This window comes from Pinus tabuliformis, chromosome 6 (genome assembly GCF_031772625.1).
Source record: "Pinus tabuliformis cultivar Carrire ecotype Pingquan chromosome 6, CPIR1, whole genome shotgun sequence".
Taxonomy (NCBI): Eukaryota; Viridiplantae; Streptophyta; class Pinopsida; order Pinales; family Pinaceae; genus Pinus; species Pinus tabuliformis.
The window spans coordinates 1381292012-1381317642 of NC_142292.1; the positions used below are offsets into that span (position 1 = coordinate 1381292012).

Sequence of the window (25631 nt, forward strand, 5' to 3'; positions counted from 1 at the left end):
TTGCAGAATTCATTGTTGTGCTCTGTTTTATATAAGTTGAACATTTTATGTGTCTTTTTCCTCTTAATGGCAATTCGAATTCATCTGTGACTTGATGCTCTAATTGTCATCCTCATGATTCTACACTCACCCTCCCTACAATGAAATCAAGTTATATTATCAGCAAAACTGCATATCCTACCCCTGCCTAAATCACCTTCACTATCCCTATTCACTTGAAATCATTAGCTAAAATTGGTTCTATGTTGAGTGGGTCTTTCTTCTCTTACCTGCCTTCAAAATAGTAAATCAAATTTGTTCTTCTAATCCTCATAACCAACCTAAGATCAAAAATCATTCAGTCATCAGGTTGACTGAGAAAAACCCTAGTGAGAGAGCCCTCTCCAAGGCTAGTAGGGTTGGATCCTAGCCTAAAAGTGGTTTGTGGTTACCTTTGTAATCCTTTCTCAACCTAAAGGAAATTACAAAGTGCTAACAGAATCAACATTTTTTGGAAATTCGGTATATTGTATTGTGGTTCTGGTATGGTAGACGAATGTCGAGATTCGAGAGTCCGACGTGGGCTTTATGAGTTTGATGTATTCGACCAATCTTGTTGTTGAGTGGTTGCATCCTAATGTTGGGTGGTGGCATTGTTGTTTGCTTGAAAGATCAGGTTTAGCATACCCATCACTTGATTGTGATTATGATCAACCCGATTTCGCACGTCTTTGTGGTCCTTACGAAGGCCATCATAATTTTGTTGGAGCTGATTCTCTATACTATCTATTTTATCCTAGAGCTTCTTAACGTTCGTGTCACTCTCAGTAAGCCTCTTCTCGAAGTCTTCCATTTTTTTACTAAAAAGGCTCATCGTTGTCTGAGTGAATCGTAGTGTGTGATATTCCAACTTGACTTGCTTCTCCTCCACTTCTTTTCTTATTTAAACTATTTATTAATCATATATTTTAATTATTTATTAAATATATATAATTAATAATTTATTTATAACTATATAATTATTATAATTAATACCTAATTATATTATTAATTAAAAACAATTAATAAATAAATATAATTAACAATCAATTAAATGCTATATAATAATTATAATTCATATATAATAATTAATAATTATTTAATAATGTAAACTAAATGACAAGGTTACAAATGGGCAAAGAGATAGCAAATGGTGTTCGAATAGGCATGATGTTCAAGGTTATGGCGTGAGGATCGAGAGCAGGGGACAGGGATTTATAGTGGGAAAATGTCGGCGAAGGTTTGACAGACAAAGTTGCAGATTACATCGGGTTCGCAGGGAGAAAGGAAATAGGGTGGTAACGAGTACACGACAGTCATGAAATGACAACAAAGTACGTGAAGTGGTCAGACATTGAGCAGAATGGCTTTTTTGTGTAGCGACGGAATAGTGCGTGACAAAAAATGTTGGGTTTGTGGAACAACATGAGGATGGAAAAGCGGCCCGGGGAAACAGCGAACAGGAGAGGAAGTTAGCAAGACACGGTGACTACGAACAGTGGAGCAAATTACAGTGGCAACAAGGGCAATGGCAGAAGACAACGGAGGGCACGAATCCTAGACCTTTGATACCAAATGTTACAGAGAGATTGACACTGTAAAATAAAATGTTTTTATTATATTATATGATAAATTGAATGACGATTTTTACAATAACGATCCTTGGCTTAAATATAGCCTCGATGCCTTTACATGAGGGGTCATGATCTTTTGATCATGCCCTTTTTTCCTAATTTAATCGTAATTAATATTTATTTAATTTTATACATAACAATAAGCCTTAGAAAGATTCGGTCTTCAAGAGAGATTCAGTGCACTTTAATCTTTGTAATTTCTCCTCTTCTTGCTTCATTGAATCAGAAGATATTATTTATGATGCTCAGATCGAATGCTTGGAATGGAAGTCAAATATTCATCACTATATAGAGACCATGTGAGTCGAATGGGTGCTAACAATAGGTGAGCCGACTTGAAGGGGAGAGATTTGACTTGAACACCTGTGGTGCCAAAACAAATAATTTAAAGAAATTTAATTTTGTTCTTTTGATAAATATAAAATTTGAATTTCTCATGAAGATCATGATTTACATCAATATATTAATATGAAGACTGACCATAGCTACAAAATTCAACAAAATCTTCTCTAGCATGTCCATTTTCTTCTCCATTCCTCATGATGGATTTACATTTAAGGAACTGCAATTTTGGAGCTTAGAAAATCAAAATCTGATACTTCACGTTGTTGTAGATTCCATCTCAATGAACTTAAGGTTGAGAGAAGAATCGATGTAGTGATATTGCACATCTCCTAAGATTCCTTGAAATAGAAAGAGGGCTAAGATATTGGTGGGTTGGTCACAAGTATTAAGGATAATCGTTCAAAACTAGAAACTATTCCTTCAAGTTCAGGTGGAACTTCTTCTCGGGTTTCCTTTGGAGTATCAGTCATCAACCTCCAGTTTTAGTTATTCTGCTAAAATCGCAGAACTGGTTAGTTTCCCTGGAATATGGAAAACTTCCACTTTTCCCATGGAATCGAAAGGAAGTAAAACTACAATTCATATCCTTATCGCATCTGAAATTCCACAAACCTTTAGCGCATTAAATCTTCGTCGCCAATCTCATTCCTCAATCTGATGGTTATTGCTTCACCCGCTCGCCAACTAGCCCGGACGATCTCCATCGTTGATCAATCCCGCTTGATCCAATGGCTGTCGTGTAATCTCACATGGAATCCTGCACGATGTATAACACACTGAGAGCACGTGAGAAAAGTGGTTTTCGCGTGCTACGTGTCAGCCGTTAAGGCTAATCGCGTGAATTTTCAAAATACCACTTACCACCTTGAGACCGTGCGAGATACAACTTACACCTACAAAGACCACTTTTCTATTCTCACTAATGCATGCGCTTGTTGGCATGCGATGACCATTAGATCTGTTGGATCTGTCGATCAGACGATTCAGATCTTTTCCTGGGTTTCTCGCAAATTTATCAGGTTTTCCTCGTTCTGCCAAGATTTAGCACTTCCGCCAAGTTTAGTTCTTATCTATCATATTCAGGATATCGCTAACTAACTCTGTGATTTCGAATATATCCAGGTTATTTCAATGCACAGTGAATGAAGATTTAGATGCGATAACACAAGATTATACAAAACTCTAATTCTAGAGGTTCAAACTGGAAATCAACAAAACTCAGAAATATTTCGAAGGAAATTAAAACCTCCGGGATTGACCATTCATGCACAGAATACACAGAGACACAGAGAGATTCCAAATTTTACAATCCAATCCTCCACAGCCAAATCCCATTACACTAATTCAAAACTTACATAAATACCTGTACATACAACAACCAGATCCTAAATCAATGGATCGAAACTGCCTAATCCTAGATAATAACTAATCTGCATGATATTCTCCTCAAGAATCTCAACTAAGCCTAACTACTTGAATTAATTACAAGATAATTCAAATCCCTGAATTCTAGCTCAAATCCTATCTAGAAGCTTTGTAAAGTGACAGCTAAAGGATCCCACTCCTTTGCTTGTAAACTTTTTTTGTATTTTTTGAATAAAATTCGAAGTCTTTTGTCTTCAAGCCTCATGCTCCTGCATCAGTTATTTTGTTGGCTAGAGCATGTATGAACTTAGCTCTGGTTGATATAATTCTTGGTTGATTTGATTAAATGATTCTCCTGTTTTCATGGTTGTTGTGAATCTTTGCTTCAGTTTTGGCTTATTAAGTTATTATATGAGACTATATATTCAATAAGATAAAAAATTTGTCACTGCCTTGTTGAATTCCTTCTACACAAGCTGTTGTTAGGATGTAATGTGGCATCCCCTCTCAGCGGTTACATTCTTTATGTTCTTCTCCAAATTGCCCAAGGGATCCATGCAATGTTCAAAATAGTAGCGAGAAAGGTCCTTCTTTGACCTGTGCCTTAGTCAAAGAGATCAGAAGCAGTTTTTCCTTAGCATGCATAAGTTCCTAAAAGTTAGGATGAGTTCCTAAAAATTAGGAAGAATTCCTAAAATTTAGAACAAATTCCTATAAGTTAGGACAATTCATGAAGCAGTTGACTGATATGCAAGAGTGGAAGGCTCAGTTTGTTGTCTTCTAGTGCGAGTTATCTTTGGAAAGGACTAGTGATTGAGTCTAAAGTTCTAAATTGAGACTAGACGGGTTGCATGAGTCAGGTTGACTAGTTAACTCATCAATCACCAGTTAAGCTTTCCAAAAATACATCTTGCTAGATTTAGCCCATTCGAATTGCTTATAACTTTATAAGGAGATCGAAAGGCACAATTGTATTCATTGTTTTGTGAGCACGAGTTGGTGAGACAAGGCAATAGAGAGCACAGGTTTATGTGTATGTGAGCTTGTGAGAGGAAGAGTGTGCAAGAGAAGCTTGTGCACAGATTGGTAGAAGTTATTTTCCCTTGGGTTTTGTGCTAGCAATTAGGATGTATTTCCTAGTTAATAGGAGCAGCCCATGTGCATAGATTGAGGTGGAATGCAGGAGAATGCAAAGAATAAGGGAAGTAAGATGAAGTCTTTCAAGGGTGTTTCAGCTTAGGACAAGCAGAGAAAACCATATTGGTTTCCAGTGAAACAATACTGTATTGTAAGAGATCTATTGCTCATTCTTCTATCAATAAAATTCTCAAACAAGCAGAGGGTTTTCCCAGAATGGGTTCCCTAGAAAAATATTGTGTTTTGCCACTGTGTGACTGTGATTTATTTTTGTTCTATTCCGTTGCAAATAAGTAGAGAAAATTTGTGTCCTGATGAAAAGAAACTAGCTTTCAGATTGTTCATTAGAGCAGTTGCAGAGTTTCGTGGATTTTCTACATGCAACAGTCACTAAAAGGAAATTAGACTTAATAAATCATTGAGTTTTTTGTTTTTAAGCTACTTCTGAACGATTTATTTGGAGAATTTGATATTTACAGATTTGCAAATATATATTGCTGATCTGAATGTTTATTGTGCTGATTTAAAATAGTTTAATAGTATTACAGATATAAACATATTTGATCAGCAGGTTCTATGTGGGGTACCTCACTAGAATCAGAAAGCACTGTATCTGAAGAAAAATGGATTGTGTCAATGACAGAAATACCTTCCCTGAACTGTCCATTCAGAACACTTTGTGGCTGATTTCCCAAAGGACAATTTCAAGTCATCACAAAATTCAAGTAGTCATCATGTACTGCCGGATACTAACAAACAAGACGCATCTATCAATTTAAATCATGCACTTCATTGACTTAGAATACTCTAACATCATTTTAACTAGGTAATCTCCTTTTAAAGGTTTATTCATTTCACTCAATTTAGGCAATGATTTTGGAGTGAGTTACCACAAACTACAAAAACATAAGCATCAATTATGAAAGTAAAATAACAAAAAAAAAAAAATCCCAAACCACTAAACACCATTATCTCACCTTTCCTTATGTTCAGTTTCCTGAGTGTGAACCACTTGAAGTTGTGATCGCAATTGTTCCTGCATTAACAAAAAATTAAAACATTAATGTTACATTAGAATGCACAGATCAAACTATTCCAGTGAGTAAATTTGATCCCTGGGGTATTACAAACAAACATTTTGTGCAATTGCTCATCCAAATATTCACATATAAAAAATATTGGCTTTTGCTTTCCATATATTTCGAGCAAAATATCTTTTAATAAATGTCAATGTGAATGTACAATTGAAATGGTTGGGATTGAAATTGGTACTGTTGCCACAAAATCTAGCAGGCCCAGTGCAAAGCCTCACTGGTCAGGGCCAGACCTTATGGCAACAAGAGAAAGGGTTCCCACTGTCACCTTAGCAACTTTTATCCTGCACTTTAGTGGTATTTAACCACAAGGGAGGCTTTCCTAGATCATCTAAAGAATATTCTAATGCTACGGCTCAAGATGATGAATAAGAGGTCTATAATATTGGATAGAGTATTGGCAAAGCCTAGAGAGCCCTAGATGTTCTATACCAGGGTTCGAATACTCTATGTCTAGACTCTAGACCAACGATAAGGCGGCTATAAGTTAGGTTTCCATTGATATGCAATAATAAGGTGCACAATGATATGTAGCAGCCAAAGAAAAGGCTTTCCAATGATAATCAACAAAAAAGGAACAAAGGTCTTCCAATAGACACTAGGGTTAGGGTAGGATATTGATTTTATGGTTGTTAGGTATGCATAAAGAGTGAAAAGAAGTTGACGTCAGACCCAATTACAAGGTATCAACCATGCACTATGTTAGATTTTTCCTTTACACAATTTATAGGTGCAAATCCTAATTTATGAGCCACATTCATCCATACAAAATTCACTTTAATGTGTAAATCAGACCTAGAAACCCTAGCAGCTACCCTAGACGTCTAGGAGAGAGAAAAGATGAAATTTAAAAAAATTTATGTATAATCAACACACCAATGATTAGTGCCTTGTCCTAAAAGGTCTGAATGGGCTCTTTTAGGGATAAACTTCAAGGGATAGACCCTGATAGAGTAAGTGGGGATGGCTAGGACATCCACATTCAAAACCCTAACTATTATTCCTGTGAGGGGATAAATTAAATATAGGGGCTGCACATGTAGGTTTCCCTATAGACCTTTAAGAGAACAGTTTGACATGCAAAAAATGTAGCAAGATTTCAACAATAATTAAGCATTTAGCCATGGCATGATAAAAACCCTACTTCATTGATTCAACACGCAAAATAACAATTATAAGACATTAAACTCACAAAATTCTCCAAAAAAGGCACTTTTTTCAATCCCAAAATAACATCTCCATGCAAAAGTCGAATCATCAAGAAAGTCGCATCACCAAAAGATCACATATTTCCCATAATAGCACAAAGACTAACTCGCACTCTTCTAGAGAGGAAAAGAATGTAACATGTGATGATGAAAAGAAAGTGAGTGGAGTCTCTATTTATATGAGACCTAACTCCCTCATTTTTTTACAAAAAATACAAGTGAAGCCCTAATTACAAGTTTAATTTAAGTGATCCACAAGATAGAGGTTACAAGCCAACCTCATAGCTCAAATACAAAACAGAAGATTGTTGAAGTTTTTATCTCAAACAAGTGTCTTCCACATTGGCTCGGTGTCCAGCATGTGGGAGAATGTCCGAAAATGGTCCTTAGGACATTAACATTCTTTTATAAGGTTAAAGTGATTATTGTGCATTATTAATGAACAAAATGTTTTTAAAATTATTTCAGTTGTGATAATGAGAGATTATATCACAACCATTGATCTCAATGTCCAAGAATTTAATCTGAGCCACTAGATCACAGGGCTAGGTAAAATTTCTTATGATGAGACATTAAAGGAGTTTCTAGGGAAAGACACAAAATTATTCAATTAATTTTTTGGGGAGAGAGAGAGAGAAGAGCTGAAGAAAGAGGAGAGAAACAGCGAGGAACACACAAACCAAGGAGAATGCACAACAATTATTGCAGTCATTACACCAAATTCAAGGCAAAGAAATCAAGGGTCCTTGTATCTATTTTTGCACAGAAATTGAAAAAGTTTAGCACAGATTTCAAGGCAGTATTTTTTGCACAAAAATCAAGGGTTTTGACACAAAATTCGAGGCGGTCTCTTCTGTAGAAAGATCTTGTCTTGGCACAATTTTCGAGGTGAAGTGACTCAAAATTCGAGATAAGTACAATAAATTGTTGCTAGAAAACAAATTTGTTGTAAACTCATTTTATTTTTTTGTGGTCTCATAATAAAAATCTCTCTACCAGTTTTCCCTTTGGGGTGTACGAATTTACAGGGTAAGTTCCTCAAACAGAACACCAAAGAACACCGCTCACAAACAGATCATAGATCAGTACACCAGTGTTCTTGACGTGGTTAAAACCCTCAAAGAGGGAAACAATCCACGGCCTGAGCCAATGCAGCCACTTCAGGCAATTTATCAATAAAAGAATGAAAATTTACATAAGCTTCTCTCATGAACAGTTACCCTAGAAATGACCCTCCATGCTCTTTAAATAGAGATCATGGACCAATCGGGTGTTAAGCCACGGATCAAGTGTCAGTAATACCGAGGAGAGAATGAACCGTCGGATCACTACATATCGTGACCGTCGGATTGTAAGTTACAAAAGTACATAGTAAAGAAACACACTTTACCTAACTCTACACTAGACCAAGTTATACTTAACTATTTCATATGTGTCAGAATATCCTAACATGGGGTTTTTCCAAGGGTATTGCCCAAAAATTTCTATGTAGTTTAATGTGCTTGTTTTCCCTAGCTTCCGCTCAGCTTGCAATAAATGATTCAATGTGTATTATTTCATAAGTTCAATTTTTCAATGCATTTGTGTATGAGCATTAAACCCTAATAGCAAGAAACTGAGAAACTTATTGAGATTGAAAACCATGATTGGGTCAAATTAAAATTTGCATGGTATCATAGCATATGATAGAAGGGAAAACCAAATAAGAAAGACGCCATGGTTTGCAAGAGAGTTGCAAACTGTTCATCAAGAAAAAGGTTGCACCTCATTATCAGTTGAGTATGTTACATGGCTACAAGTTTGAGGTTTGAGGATAGCTTGGAGGGGACAGGAAATTTCAGCCTATGGAAAGTGAGGATAGTATTGATTCTATTGAAAATGGTATAGCTTGGTAGGTACTCCCACGAGTCTTGAGTGCTTCACTTGTGAGGAGAAACCCAGTAAAATGGAGGTTTGTGGGCAAAGTACCCAAGTCTGGGGGTTTTGGACCCAAAGTTGTGAGCTTAGAAACCAAGTTAATTAATTTAATATTCTAATTGTTGTTGAGGAGGCTCTTAGTGGAGAAAGAAGGCTCCTAAGGCAACCATTATAGAGTTATATATTGGAGACCTATGGAGAGGTCAAGACAAGTGCAAAAAGGATTCATTTTGTGCAAGAGCAAGCCCTAGAAGAGAGTCGCAACTACTCAAGAAAAGGTTGAATAGCACTATTGGAGGAGACACATAAAAGAGGTTTGTTTTATGTTCCAGATCAAGTCTATTCGATGATTTGTAGGAGCTAATGATTGGTCGTAGTCAAGGAGAAGACCTAGCCGAGGGTCTGTAATTATATAAGGGTGTTCATCGTTGTTAAATAGTTCAAGCAGCAAAGGACCACAGAGGGGCCACGGAGGGCCTTAGAGTTGGCCGCAAAGGGCCACAAGCTAGCCTAGCCCCAGGAGCAAGTCCGAGAGGCCTCAAGAATTAGGACAGACAGTCTGAGAACTACCTAAGGTTGACTAAGGGTAATCTCTAGTAGTAGGAAGGTTAGCAGAGTTGAGAAAAGGATGTTGTTGCATACTGAAATGGACAGTAAGGGCTACAGTGACTTTGGTAGGCAAAGGAGGGCCTAACAGCAAGATGTTTGATGCTAGCATTATACAATGGAAAAAAGAAAGTGTCCTCCTATAAGCAGCAATTGCCAGAGGTCAAAAGGAGCTAATCCCTATGTGAATTTGGAGGCAAAGGACAGTCAGGAAATAGTGGACAAAGTGTTAGTTCGTGTATCTCAGACAGGTGTTCTAGTCTTAGATGGTGTCTATGAGGCTAAGGAACACATTTTCTCGAATACCCAGAAAAAGTTTCTTAGGAAAAGGCCTTGATTAGAATTAATTAGCCAGTTTATTGATTTTCCTAATTCAAACTTAGGGAAATGGCTTAATTAATTAGAATTAATTGAGGTAAAACAATTTTCATCTAGAGACTTTCGGAAAAGTCACTTGAAGGGGTCAAGATGATCTTTGCCATTGATTGAGATTAGATCATCGTCGTTGATTTGTCAACAAGAGATTATATGAGGGAATTGAAGGGTATTTGGAGAACACATCAATCAGACATCAGAGACATGGATTCGCTATATTAGCAAGGGTGCAGTGATAGCGTGAGGGCACCAGTAGATCGAGATCAGCAATGATTGAAGATAGAATTGTCAGAAATTGTTCACAGCGATTTTTAGTTTCTCAGACTTAGAGGGAGATCAGTTTTATCTGCAAAGGGAAGCAGAATTTCCAGCAATGTGAAGTGACTCAAAATTTCCCAAGCCAAAACAGCACACTAATGTGCTTTTCTTATCAGCAACGCTCCTAACATAATCTACATATGTATATCCATGCAGTCTCAACTCATCGCCGAAGGTCTATCTCAGTCCATAGCTGATCATCCCATGTAAATATCTCAACACGTGTTTTGCGGCCACCCAGTGAGCATGCAAAGGTTCCACCATGACCTGGCTCAAGGTGTTAATAGCAAAACATATATCTGGTCCTGTAATGACCAAAAACATCAGAGCCCCAATCAGCTGCCAATACAAAGAAGGATCTGCTAGATCAGGTCCCACAGCTTCACCACATAAATCTTGAAGTTTGCCTCCATTGGTGTGGTCGTGGATTTGACATTGACCATCCCATGGATTTGGAATCGACCATCCCAAATCTCTCCAAGAGTTTGACAACATATTTTCCTTGGCTAAGGAAAATCCCACCAGGTCTTTGCCATACCTCTAAGCCCAAGAAATAATGCATCAACCCAAGATCTTTCATCTCAAATTCAGAGGCAAACTCCCTCTTACACTAGATGATCAGAGACTCAGCTCCCGTCATGAATAAATCATCAACATATAAAACCAAAATCAAAGGCATACTTTGGACAACCTTGAAGTAGAGGTTCGAATTGGCGCTATTTTTGGTGAATCCCAGCTTCATCAAGTATCCATCGATCTAAGCATACCAAGCCCTAGCCTTATTCAATCTACAAACATGGGTTTCTAATCCGAATTTAAACAGGAATGCAACAAATTACAATTATAACCATAAATACAGAGATGCAGCAGAAATAATGCTTCATTTCATTAATGTAAAACACTGAAATATGCTTACAAACAGAAATGGAAATAAACTAGTTAGGGCGATGGTAGCTTATCTCTGAGAAGAGATGTCGCGGCTACATGCCTCTGACTGTCTTACAATGAGGCTCGAAGGCCTATTTATTGTTGAGAAACAATGAAAACCCTAAACATTCAAAAACCTAACCCTAGGAGATGAAAAGTCAAACTGTGGGCCCCATTTGGGTAAATTGGTACATCAACTTCCCGGGTCGTAACTTTGGCATACGATCTCCATTTGACAGGCACAATAGCTCGTTAGAAAGATCTATCCGAGGACTACAACTTTGGAAGAGCAACATGGGTCTAGGTGGACCCGGGAGCAGACCCATGTTGCTCCCAGTTTCCCAAAAAAACGTCGTTTAGGGCCTCAAAACAGCTCCGAAAGTTCAAGACCCAAAAAACTGCTAAAAATAGTAAATTGTGCTATGATTAAGGAAACTAAAAAACTGAAAGAAACAGTTGTGGGAGTCCAAGTGGGATAGGTGGGTGGCCACCAACATCCACCTGGATCATTCCTCCCCCCTTAGGAAGCATTGGTCCCCATTGCGTTCAGTTCCTCCCTGAGATGAGGAAACTTCTGCTGAGCTAGGTCCCTGGTGAGCTGTTCTGCAACTTCTGATGTGTCCAGTAATGGTGGGAAGCATGGTCGAGGGTGGTCCACATTGAACACTCGGTGCAAGCGAAAGAATGGGGAAATGTTGTGCTCCAAAGCATTGTTTCCCACAGCCTTGGTATGGGCTCTTGTAAGGCGTTCTTTCTAAAGATGCAACCAGACTTCGTCTCCCACTTGAAACTTATGTGGTACCTGATGTTGATCATGTCATTGCTTATACTTGGCATTTTCAAGAATGAAGCGACGATATATCGACCCGTTGGGTAGAGGTGCTCTAGGAGTCGGATCAAATGAATGCTTGACCTGATAGTGTGATGGTACCCTTGTGGGTGAGGAGAAGATGTTCCTGTCTACTTTCATGACCATATCCATCTATTGTTGTTGCTGCGTGGAAGAACCCTTCGCAGGGATCCTGGATGTGGCGACAATCTTCCCCTCACTTTGAGGGTGAACCAGACAGAAAATAAATTTCCTACTCTGGGAGATGAGCTTGTTGCCTTTCTTAGCAGTGATCAAAGAGGTGGCGATAGGTGGGGCTACCTCCGGTATCCTGTATAATGAATTACCCAAAGAAATAATAACAGTGCGAGGCCTTGACCCATACACAGCATGTCGCCTCCATAAGTATGGTTGGCCTAATAGTACATCACAAACATCAAGAGGTGCAACATCATACAATACCTCGTCTATGAAGGGCTTGATGTTGTAGGGAAGGCGGCACTATTGGCGAACTCGAAGATCTCGTCCTTGGTGAAGCCACCCTATGCTGTACGGTTGTGGGTGTGTAGTCAGTAGGCCCAACCGCTTCACGACCTCTGTTGAAATGAGGTTCTTTTGGTTGCCATTGTCGACAATGAATTGCAGCAGCGAACCCTTCACGCACATTTGTAAGTGGAAAAGATGCTCCCTCTCCTCTCAATTTTTGGGCTCAATCTTCTGGACCTTGGCAATGGCAACAATGGCGCTGGGCTCCGCATCAATGATCTGCTTCCCTTTGTCATTCCCCTTGTCGGGTTCTGACTCGGGGTCGGAACATGCATCTGATTCCGAAGCCTTCAACTCGGCCACCAGTGACTGCTTGGTCCGACACTCACTTGTGTTGTGAGTGGGGCTCTTGTGGAACTAACACCACTTCCCTGTGTCCTTTGGCTTCATGGTGTTGTTCTTTTCTTGTGGCTTCGACGGAGTGTCTTGGGTCACCTCGCCTTGCCTTTGTTCTTTGTTCTTCGGATTCGCAAATCCAAAGTCTCGCTTATTTTGTTTAAATTTCTGCTCGGTCTTGACAATGTATCGATATGCCATGTCAAGCGAAGAGATGTTCAGGAACTCCATCTCGTCCTGGATGTATCTATGTAGACAGCTGCAGTATTTGAGTACCAAATGCAACTCAGAATCCTTGATACCCAACTGTGTGCGAAGGGTATGAAAAATGTTTGTGAACTCCGGCACATCTTGGTCCCTTCCCTGCCACAGCGTGGTCCACTTTATGTATTTGTCCTCATAGCTTTTGACAGGGTAGTACTGCTCCTTAATGGTGTCCCGGAATGAAATCCAAGTGGGTGTGGCTGAAAATAGTGAACATGTACTTTCATCCTTCTGCTCGTAGTGGGTTTCCCACCAGTGCTTGATGTGGGGGGCTACTTTGAGAAAAGCGAAAATAATCTTTTCCCAACTGGAAAAATCATGAACAGAAAAATACCCTTCTAGCAGATTTAACCATTTATCTACGGCATCTGCATTTATCTGACCCTCTAATATGGGGATTTCAAAGTTAACTTGTACCTTAAAGAGTGTGGCGTTTCCAGATTAGCAGTTGGAAGCCGATGCATCGCCTCTGGGTAGTCGCTGAAAGATATGGGCAAAGTTTTCCATCATCGCATTCCTTTGTCGCTCGAGGGCTTCTTCGAGCAAGATTTTGATAGGATCTCCTACCCCCTCCTCTTTCTTTTCATCCGCCATGGGAGGCCAGAGATTTGCGAGGTTGGTCTTGCAGAGGTTCGACCAGTTCAAGCCCTAACTCCTTATATCCCGACCTCGTTGGGGACATGCAAAGAAAAACAGAGAAAAAGCAGACCACTCTGATACCACTGATTCGGATTTAAACAAGAACACAACAAATTACAATTATAACCATAAATACAGAGATGAAGCAGAAATAATGTTTCATTTCATTAATGTAAAATACTGAAATATGCTTACAAACAGAAATGGAAATAAACCAGCTAGGGCGATGGTAGCTTATCTCTGAGAAGAGATGTGGCAGCTACATGCCTCTGAACTGTCTTACAATGAGGCTCGAAGGCCTATTTATTGTTGAGAACAATGGAAAACCCTAAACATCCAAAAACCTAACCCTGGGAGATGAAACGCCAAACTGTGGACCCCGTTTGGGTAAATTGGTACATCAACTTCCCGGGGTCGTAACTTTTGGCATACGATCTTTGTTTGACGCGGACAATAGCTCGTTAGAAAGATCTCTCTGAGGACTACAACTTTAGGAAGAGAAACATCGGTCCATGGACACATGTTGTTCCCAGTTTTCCCAAAAAACATCGTTTAGGGCCTCAAAATGGCTCCGGAAGTTCAGGACCCGAAAAAACTACTAAAAATAGTAAATTGTGCTATAATTAAGGAAACTGAAAAACTAAAAGAGACAGTTGTGGCGGTCCAAGTGGGACAGGTGGGTGGCCACCAACATCCACCTGGATCAGTTTCCCTATCATGTTCTTCAAAGCCCTGTGGTTGTTCCATGTATACTTCTTCCTTAAGTATGCCATGAAGAAAGGTTGTCTTCACATCCATCTGATGAAGACTCCAACCCTAATTAGTGTTAAAATTTGGCAGCTCAGGGATGAAGTTCTCCTAGAAGAAATCATATCTTCCAGTTATGTCTGAACCACCTATAATAAAATTTCATTTCTCACAATTCCAATATGACTTTCCAAAAATAGTAAGTCACATCTAAATTTGGAAGTGAGTTTCCAAAAATATAAAGTCATGTATAAACGATCAAGGATGATCTCGACATATGAATCCACTTTAAAAATCAAATCAATCATGATTATACAAGTCAAGAATTAATATTTTTATCCTTACTAGTATTATTATTATTATGATACTATTATTTATAAAAGACTCTAAAATCATTCACCTTTAATGGACTAATAAAAATGAATTCTCTCATGGAATAAGTAAATTAAATTGAGAATCTTTTACTTCGCAAATCAAACCTCTCTCTTGGAATAAAATAGTAACTCCATACTTAAGAGAATGTAACTCTCCCTCACTAATTCAATGTATGGTAAAATTGTAACTCCTTCTCATTAAATGCACTTCTAACTCCCTCATTCAATTCAATTTGTAAATCTCACCAAATATTTTATCATGTCCAAGTGTAACTCTCTCTCTCCCCAATTCGAATTGTAACTCCTCAAGACAAGTGTATCTCCCTCTCTATTTTTGGGATGATTACACTTCTCCTCAAGTAACTTCTCTCTCATGGAATTTGATTTTCCTATTATTGGCTCAAGGCATGAATTCATTTTGTAATTCCTCTCATTTCTCATATATTTAAGCAAAAGCAAGTGAGAGCATGTTCATTGTGAAGAAGGAGACCAAGTGTTGAATGTGTGCAAGAGAAATGTGAGAGCTAGTGAAGAGCAAGAGCAAGGGAAGAGTTAGAGCAAGTGTGAAAGACATGATCTGGTCAAGAGAAGGAGGAGATCTTCAAACAAAAAGCAAATGCACTTCAGTTGCAAATTGATCAAACATTGGTGACTTTATTCATTCTCAGTCTCTATCTCTTTGTACTCTGCTAAACAATTGAAAAAATCTAATAGGAGAAGAATCATTTAGGTTTTCCCCCTTGAGGAGTTTTGCCCTGATCATTGGACCAAAAATCTCAATGTCTCATATTTGTGTTTGGCTCTCTTCATAAGATCCTTAAGTTTATGTTCTATCTACAATTGTGGATCTGAAAATTTGGGAAGAAGAAATCTGCATTATAAGTAATTGTAAGAGCATAGAACATTCAATTTTCTGCAAAGTACATTCAATCCTCTACAAAGTACATTCAACTTTCTGCAAAGTACATTAAGTTTCATTCAACTTTCTGCAAAGTACATTCAATTTTCTGCAAGTACATTCAATTTTCTGCATAGAACTTTCAAGTTTCTGCAAAGAATTTTTAAATTTTTGCATAGAACTTTTAGATTTTAACATGGTATCAAAGCCTTGTTGAAGACAAATCCAAGGAAACTAGAGATCACTTAAAGAAACTCCACTTGTTGCCAAAGTTTTGTGATCAAGATGACTTCGTCATATTTCAAGGTAGAGGAGACGTTGAAAGATGCTTCAAACTTTGTTCCATGGAAAACAAAGCTAGATATCACTCTTGAAAAACATGAAGTTCTAGAGTATGTTGAAGACACATTAGCTGATCCACCAGAGAATTTGGAGCTATCAAAACCAGTATCCCAACACTCTAATTTACAGTTACTTGGACCTGTGCAGAGAGCCATCAATAGGCTCACGCGGGAGTTGGAGGAAGGAATTGTAGAGCTGGAGTTGGCCAGGAAAAGTAGGAGATCACTTGGAGGGCCATTTGAGGAGGATCGTTGGAGTTGGGAGAGCAGAGATTGACAGGATCAGTCACAGCGACAGAATTCCAAATTGCAGGAGGGCCAAGCTGTGAAGGGTCAATTTTTGAAGGTTGGAACCAAGGGAAAGCCTTTCTAGGTTTTTCCGGGTTTTGGGCAAGGATCACACTCCTAAATTTATAGAATTTTTTGGGCAGATATAAGGGGTCAAACAGGGGTCCCAACTCAACCAACAACTAGAGGAGCTAAGGGGAATTTGGGCCAAAATTTCGAGGTCAACATTTGGCCAATTCCTTCGTGGGTTTTTCTGCGTTTAGGCCAAGGAGCAAAGAGCTGAAATCTCATAATTTTCTGAGCACGGAAAGCAGTGATTCCAGCCCTTCGAAGTCAGCAAACAGAGCAGTTTTTTGGGGCAGCGCAGTTCAGTTTGGTGCAACAGTTATAGCAGCCTTCAGTTCAGCATTTTCTCACTTGGGTTTTGTCATGCTTGTCCATTGAGACAAGCCCAGGTGCACCATTCGATTTTACTATTGTATTTGCTTCTGAAGAAGTAACAGAATGGCTCAGCAATTCTCTATTTCCAGTGTTTCCATGGGTGCTTAATGTATATTTCATTTTTCTAATTGCTGGATTGTTTGCATGCTTTGTATATCACTTACATTCCTGTTTAGGAACATTACAGCGGTATCAGAGCCATAATCTTGGCTTAGCCTGTGGGAAAGATTAGAATCAAACAACATGGCGGTCACCTAGAATGAGGTGGTGAAGATACAACAAATGATGATTGATGTGGGGCAGAAATTGATTGATTCCTCAGTTGGCAATCCAGACATGATTGCCACTGGTGTCAAGTTATTAGGGGAAAACTAGAGGGCATACCAATCATTGGGTCATGGCATTCAGGCATACCTCTCTTTTTGGGAATTCTGTGAACTAAGGGGTATGCACAAACCAATAGAGATTCAGTGGGATTTTGCAGGGATGATGAGAAGTATTAAGAAAAAAGATGAAAGGGTAGTTGAAGGGGCCATGGTTGGCAAAGATATAGTTGAGCATACACCCGTTGATGAGGTGTTATCCATTGATGAGGTATTCGGGGTTGTGACCGAGTCCTCAGGTGATAACAATGCACCACAAGTTGGTCAGGTTCCGGAAGGCAGCTCCACTGTTGTTGAAGAGTCGATAGGTACAGAGGCCTCCAGATCTATGACGGAGTTGCCAGACGACAGTCGCCTACAGCTGAATGGTGATCATATCGTGCATATTGAGTTGTCTATGGAGGAGCAGTCGAAGGCTCATATCAAGCCCATGATGGAGGAGGATGTGCAGCAATCCCTTAGGCTAGCCATTGATGAGAGGCAGCATAGAGGTCACGCATTGGGTTTTCAACACAGTGCACTTCAGAGACCCACTGGGGGGGTCTATTGCATTATCAACCCACCCTTATGCGTTGGATTGGGGGAGGTCAAGTTGTCTAGACATACCCGAGGGGGGTGGACAAGTTAGTAGGACTGAGCTGAGCATGATACCACATCAGCTTGGAGGGCTTGTTTCTTCCACAAAGGATTACACATTCAATCTCTCCTTTGGGATTGGATGGCAAGAGATACTAAGCTGGTACTCGATGGAGCAGGTTAGGCGGTTGGATACATCCATGGCCACATGTCAGCAGAGGCCATGGATTACCAGAGGGACTCGAGGGCCGAACTATTTTTGGGATCCGAGTGGGATTTTCAATCATATCATAGAGCTGATAGGTGATGGTAGTAGCTACGGGATGGATTTGACGCTTGAGCGCACCCACATTTTCAGATCTCCATCAGAGCCCTAGTCAGCACTAGTGACAGGATGGTTTGACAGGCGAGCAGACAAATTTCATGAGTTGTCTTGGCATATTGACAGTGCGTGGAGTCACAGGGTGACTAGCTTACTTTGGCAGGAGCTGGTAGGAGGAGGTGGCATCGACAGGCTATCAGACAGGGCATTGTATGGAGAGAGTGCTCTCTTACTAGCATATGGGATGCAGGGACTATTGAGGATAGGCGCAATAGTGTCATTTTCATTAGCATGTGGGGAGTCGGGCCGCTCAGGTCTTTCAAAGCAGATGGGGGGATGTAGCCCACATCATGGAGGGCGTACTAGCAAAAATGTCGATATTTTGGCCCATGCAGGACACTGTATGTTACAGGGTGGTACGACAGTGGACAGTGGTACACAGGACTACATAGAGCTATGTCATAGCGTCGAGTGTTATGTAGAGGGATGCAATCTGATGCATACAGACCCAACATTAGGCCATAACATCCAGTGGTGTGCAGGGCTATGGAGCAAGGAGCAGGGGCCTGCAGAGGAGCATGGCGATGCAAGGTGGTGTGCCATAGTATGTTGGACTGCGCTATGGAGTGGGAGTACCTCACATCGCATTGAGTACATGCGGGGAGTGACAGGAACAGTGACACTGCGGGACCCAAGCCAGTACAAGATGCCATAGTCGTAGTCGAGGGTATTTAGGGGTGTACAAGGGTACGCCATGGTGTACAGTGGCATGTCCAAGAGTATTGGGATGGTCGGTGGCATGCAGGCATGTATAGTGCTGCACAACAAGGTCATGGAGTATTGCCTCCAGGGAGACCCTTGGACAGAAACACTGGGCATACCTTTGGGCGTAGTTCACCCAGGATCGATGGGGACACAAATGAGCGATACTTGATGGTATCCGTCGGGACTCACACGTCTAGCCCTCTTCTACATCCCTCACAGGCGCAGCCGATTTTGCTATCGACTTTCTGCACTTTGGGCATGAGCCACGGGGGACGAAGAGCTCACCCGAGATATTTAGATGAGACTCAGCGCACTAGGGGGGGACTTTTCAGTAGTGGCGCTGGGTTGGTGCGTCAGTTGACAGCCACAGGTTGGGGGATGAGGTGATCATCTGCAGGGGTGGCATATTGTTCATCACCGAGCCTACATCTAGGGATCTAATCCCGAGGGAGACATATGATCACTCTTTTCTCAGGGCATGTCGGGACCAAGCATGAGCAGAGGATAGCGGTTACGACTGAGGTAGTTTCCCAATATATGTCTGGGCTCCAGACCTTATATTGGCACATTATCGAGAGGACAGATCGCAGACCCAGGGGAGATGGTTGGCAGGGACAGGAAGGATCCACATACCCTGAGTCGATTACAAGCATCGGGTACCCATCTTTTGGTTGCATTCAGAGGGTAGCTCTTTGGCACACGTGGCTTCCAGCGATCACTGGTACTACACAATAGCAGGCACAGGGCAAATTAGCATGCATTAGATTAGCCCACGATATATGGAGCCTATATAGTGATCACATGCAGGGACTAGAGACGAGGGCCAAAGGGAATACATCAGTTGACAGGGCTATGCTGCAACAAGTCTGGCTATGGGATGCATGGATTCAGTTGATCGATAGATCACTCATGATGAGCGGAGTCATGGCAGAGAGTGATATAGTTCACTCTTGGGATGACACATGGGGGTTCACAGAGGGTTTCATCATATGGGGAGGCAGACATTCTCTATTGTTGCACAAGTTCGGAGTTAGATTTGGATGGGTAGGTTTGGGTGCCATGGAGATGCCCAGGCAGGATGTGTCTCGCCTCTTTTAGTATTCCACCATCAAGTTCCAAGAGAGGATACTGGCTGCGCATGATGGGGAGTATGACATAGTCAGAGTAGCGCAGCATCATCATGGTGGCACTCTCGGATTAGCAAGCAACTGGGGCATCATAGCACTTCATAGCTCAATAACCTTTAGGGATGCGTCGACTACTGTAGGGGAGATCATACAGATCTTCCATTGGGCTTTAGCGAGTTACTGATGGAGCAAGGGACTTCAGGTACTTTCACCGGGCAGGATAGTGAGTGGAGCGAGGGGAGCTTCATGTTGGACAGGATTGCTTGGGGTCCTGGTATTGAAGGATTCTTCCATATCAGGACAGTGCAGAGGTCAAGCACGATCCAGTGGCACATCTAGGACCCTGGCACATTTTGCAGTGACAGTGGGGAGCAACAGTTAGAGAGGTTGCTTGCTCAAGCATTGCTTGAGGACAAGTGATTTTTGGTGCATTGAAAGAGCTTGCCGGATGAGGATGCCACCTGGGAGGGTGAGCACATTTTCGAGCACCCAGCTGTGAGGTTGCTTAAGGGCAACAACATTTGGGAGGGGAGGACTATCATGTCCCTTCTCAAACACATTTGTAATAGGGTGTTGCTACACAATTTTGCACAATTTTGGCTAAGGAAGAGAACCCATCATTTTCGACTTAGGGACTTAGGAGGCAATTCAACTTTATTTGGTTGCTAGTGGAATGTGGGGGCCAACCACATGGGAGTTCGAATTGGCCTATTCGAATAGCTTGGAGGGAACATCAAATAGGTGGATGGAGGGGTCCACATGAGGCTAGGGAGGCCCAAGGAGTTATAAGGAGGGAGCAACTCGCATTTTGGATTCATTCTTACTCCTTGCAATCAAAATTACTTGACTGTTCACTCTGTTAATTAGCTGATTCAACCGGCTGTTTAGCCACGAATCTCTCAAGTGGGAGATTCAACCTCCACTTCAGGGGACCATCCGTGCCCGCCCTAGACAGGCAGTTCCATAAGTATTTCAGGAGTTCTGGGAGTGTGTTACAGCACTACTATTCAGCCACAACAGGGAGTGTGTATTTCTGACTAGCTGGAGAATATACAAGGGGAGTTTGGATCTATCAGTGTTCAAGCATTTGTTGGGAGAGTTAGAGGATTGGGAGAGCAGCAAAGGGCTAACCTTTCTTGCGAGTTTGGAGCCAGCAAAGCCAACATCCCAGCAGTCTGATTTACAATTACCTGGGACTGCGCAGATAGCCATCACTAGGCTCACGTGGGAGTTGGAGGAAGGAATTGTATAGTTGGAGCTGACTGGGAGAAGTAGGAGATCACTTGGAGGGCCATTTGAGAAGGATTGTTGGAGTTGGGAGAGTAGAGAATGACAAAATCAGTCACAGCAACAGAATTCGAAATTGGAGGGCCAAGCCGTGAAGGGTCAATTTTTGAAGGTTGGAACCAAGGGAAACCCTGTCTGGGTTTTTCTAGGTTTTGGGCAAGGATCACACTCCTAAATTTATAGAATTTTCTGGGCAGTTCTAACGAGTAAAACAGGGGCCTCAACTCAACCAGCAACTAGAGGAGCTAAGGGGAATTTGGGCCAAAATTCTGAGGTCAAATTTTGGCCAACTCCTTCATGGGTTTTTCTGTGTTTAGGCCAAGGAGCAAGGAGCTGAAATCTCATAATTTTATGATTACAAGAAGCACTGATTCCAGCCCTTCGAAGTCGGCAAACAGAGCAGTTTTATGGGGCAGCGCAGTTTAGTTTGGTGCAGTAATTGTAGCAGCCTTCAGTTCAGCATTTTCTCACCTGGGTTTTGTCATGCTTGTCCATTGAGACAAGCCCAAGTGCACCATTCTATTTTATTATTGTATTTTCTCCTGAAGAAGTAATAAAATGGCTCAGCAGTTCTCTAGTGTTTCCATGGGTGCTTAATGTATATTTCGTTTTTTAGTTGTTGGATTGTTTACATGCTTTGTATATCACTCAGATTCATGTTTAGGAACATTACACACCTACACTACAAAGCCTTACTTCATGTAAGGAAGATGGTTTCTAGAATGCCTAAGATCAGAATGGATCATGAAGGAGGTTGTCAAAGATGTGCAAGTGGAAAGCAAATAAAGGGACCATTCCCTTCAAGAAGAACAAAAACTAGGCAGGTACTTCAGCTCATACATTCTTATTTATGTGGGCCTATGTTTGTTACTTCTCTTGGTGGCTACTTGTATTTCATTATTTTTGTTCATGATTTTTCTCACAAGACATGGTATTCTTTTTGAAAAAGAAAGGGGAAGCATTTGACATGTTCAAAGATTTCAAGGCTTTAAATGAAAATCAAACTAGAAAGTTGATCAAATCTTTCAAATCTGATAATTGGGGAGAGTTCACCTCCAATGATTTTAATGATCTTTGCAAAGACGCGGGAATAAAGAAAGAAACCATTGTGAATCCACAACAAAATGTGTGGTTGAGAAGAAGAATAGAACCATTATGGAAGCAGTCAATGCCATGTTGCATGATCAAAAGCTACCAAAGTTTATGTGGGGAGAAGCTGCAAATATTGTTGTTTATGTGCAAAACAGAAATCCTCATCGGGCTTTAGAGAATAAGACTTCTAAAGAAGTCTTCACTAGTTAAATGCCTAAGCTGAGTCATTTGATAATCTTTGGTTGTCCCATGTACTTCCACGTGCCAAAAGAGAAAAGGAACAAATTGGAAGCTTCAAGTAAGAAAGGTACGTTTGTTGGTTATTGTGATAATTCAAAAGCTTAAAGAATTTATGTACCTGGTCAAATAACTATAGAGTTTTGCCAAGACGTAACATTTGATGAAGATGCATCTCTTAGAAAAACAAGAGACTCTCCTCCTACCATTGCTGAAAGACAAGTTATTAATGAAAAAGACTCTGCATCTGAGTCTGAACCGGAACTTGAGAATGAGCTTGTTGGTAATGCAATGGGTTCCATGGATCCGCTAGATCCTCCACCACATGATCCTCCAACTAAAAAGAGACCACTATGGCTATGAGATACCTTACAAGATGTTGAACAACATGTTGCCCCAAGACGAACGTTCAGAGAAAGCAAGAAGCCAAGTCGGTTTCAAGAGTATGTTATTGCCATGAGCAACATCATTCAGGCAGAACCATGCACCTTTGAAGAAGCTGCAAAAGAATAAGTCTAGAAAGATGCCATGACTAAATAATATGAGTCCATCATCCAGAATGATATCTAAGAAGTGGTTCCTAGACCTCAAGGTAAATCTATTGTCACTTCCAAATGGTTGTTTACGATTAAACATCATGCCGATGGTAGTATTGAAAAATATAAGGCTAGATTTGTAGCTAGAGGTTTCTCTCAGAAAGAGGAAATAGATTATGATGATATTTTTGCACCTATAGCTTGATATACTACTATTCAATTTGTTGTTGCCTTACCTGCTAGCCAGGGATGGACTCTTCACCAAATGGACATGAAAACTGCTTTCTTGCATGGCTTCCTCAAGGAAGAGGTATTTGTGGAACAGCCACAAGGCTTTGAAGAGCATGACAAGGAAACTCATGTATGCAGACTGAAGAAAGCCTTATATGGGTTGAAGTAAGCCCTAAGAGCTTGGTATGCTCACAACGATAGCTACCTGATAAAGCTTGGTTTCACAAGAAGCAGTGTAGACCCAAACCTCTACTTCAAGAAAGTCCAAGGTATACCTTCGATTTTGGTATTGTATGTTGATGATTTATTCTTGACAGGAGGAGAACCTTTTATCCTTCAATGTAAGAGAGAGGTAACTTCTGCAATTGAAATGAAAGACCTTGGTTTGATGCATTACTTTCTGGGTCTAGAGTTTTGGCAAAGACCTGGTGAAATTTGTCTTCTTAAGGAAAATATGTTGTTAAGATTCTTGAAAGATTTGCTATGGTCGAATCTAAGTCCATGCATACTCCTATGGAAATGAACTTTAAGAAATTATGTGGCAAAGTTGCAGGACCTAATTTGGCAAATCCCACATGATATAGACAACTCATTAGTGCTTTGATGTTTTTGGTAAACACTAGGTCTGACATATGCTTTGTTGTAAATACTTTAAGTCAATATATGATTGATCCCTTTCATGTCCACTAGATTGTTGCAAAACTTGTACTCAGATAATTGCATGGAACTATCATTCTAGGATTGAAATACTTCAAGCATATACTGGTGTTGATTGGACTGGTAACTCTATTGATAGGAAGAGCACTTTTGGGTGTTGCTTTAGCATGGGATCTGTCATGATCTCTTGGATGAGCAAAAAGCAAAACATTGTTCCACTGAGTATAGCTGAAGCTAAGTACATTGTTGCTAGCATGGATAGCTGCGAGGTAGTTTGGCTAAAGAAGTTCTAGATACAACAGTTATATATTGTGACAATAAGAGTGGGATTTGTCTTGTAGAAAATCTTGTGTTTCATGATAAGTCCAAGCAGATTGAGATCAAGTATCATTATATCTAGGATATGGTGCAGAGAGGAGCAATGAAGCTCCATCACATCTCCACTGATGATCAGATAGTTGACATTCTTACCAAGCCTTACCAAAAGGAAAGTTCTTGCTTTTAAAGAGCAAGTTGGACTTATGGACGCGACCCTTCCGAGAAATGGCCAGAGCTGATCAAGAACACTAAGTTGCCTTCCTCCCTATCAGAGCTCACGAGCTTAGGGAATGATGTCAGAAAGCTCCCGAGGATGAGGGACCTCTTGTGTAGTGTGTGCCACAAGAGTAGGCCTCAATATGCATCCGACCCATAGTCTGCGCTGTGGGAAGAGCTGCGTATCTGGCCAATAGGTGTAGTGAGACTTGTCTGTGTCACTTGTCTAGGACGCAGGTGTTCCACCACTTGAGATTTAATGAAACTTGGTAGTGTTTGATTCTTGTCTATATGAATTGAGTCTTATCCATGTGATGATCCTTTCCCTTCCAAATTTGTGTCAAGTGGATGATTCTTCTTAAGATTGTGACTTGGTTGTTACAGATGTTACACACTAGAATTGAACTGAGATGAATGAAAGAGATTAGACAAAGCAAAGATCTTTGATGCAGAAAGAAATTCCTCCCTAGCTGAGAAGGAGTGTTAAAATTTGGCAGCTCAGGGATGAATTTCTCTAAAAGAAATCATATCTTTCAATTCTATTTGAACCACCTATAATAAAATTTCATTTCTCACAATTCTAATATGACTTTCCAAAAATAGTAAGTCGCATCTCAATTTGGAAGTGACTTTCAAAAAATATAAAGTCATGTCTAAATGATCAAGAATGATCTCGATATATGGAATCCACTTTAAAATCGAATCAATCACGATTTTACAAGTCAAGAATTAATATTTTTATCCATACAAGTATTATTATTATTATTATACTATTATTTATAAAATAGTCTAAAATCATTCACCTTTAATGGATTAATAAAAACGAATTCTCTCATGGAATAAGTAAATTAAATTGAGAATCTCTAACTTCGCAAATCGAACCTCTCTTGGAATAAAATAGTAACTCCACACTTAAGAGGATGTAACTCTCCCTCACTAATTCAATGTATGGAAAAAGTGTAACTCCTCATTAAATGCACTTGTAACTCCCTCTTTCAATTCGGATTTGTAACTCTCATCAAATATTTTCTCATGTCTAAGTGTAACTCCCTCTCTCCCCAATTCGAATTGTAGCTCCTCAAGACAAGTGTACCTCTCTCTCTATTCTTGGGATGAGTTACATTTCTCCTTAAGTAACTCCTCCCTCACGAAATTCAATTCTCCTATTATTTGCTCAAGGCAGGAATTCATTTTGTAACTCCTCTCCTTTCTCATTTATTTAAACAAAAGAAAGTGA

General features: G+C 40.3%; 1 protein-coding gene across 1 annotated transcript in view; it reads right to left on the reverse strand.

The window, feature by feature from the left end:
• The window catches only part of LOC149263774 (protein CASP), a 339103-nt gene that overhangs the window by 187001 nt on the left and 126471 nt on the right, over positions 1 to 25631 (reverse strand). Inside the window, exon 11 of the mRNA XM_089426687.1 lies at positions 5477 to 5535. Within this exon, the coding sequence (XP_089282813.1) occupies positions 5477 to 5535 (59 nt within the window). The remainder of the gene's footprint in view (positions 1 to 5476; positions 5536 to 25631) is intronic.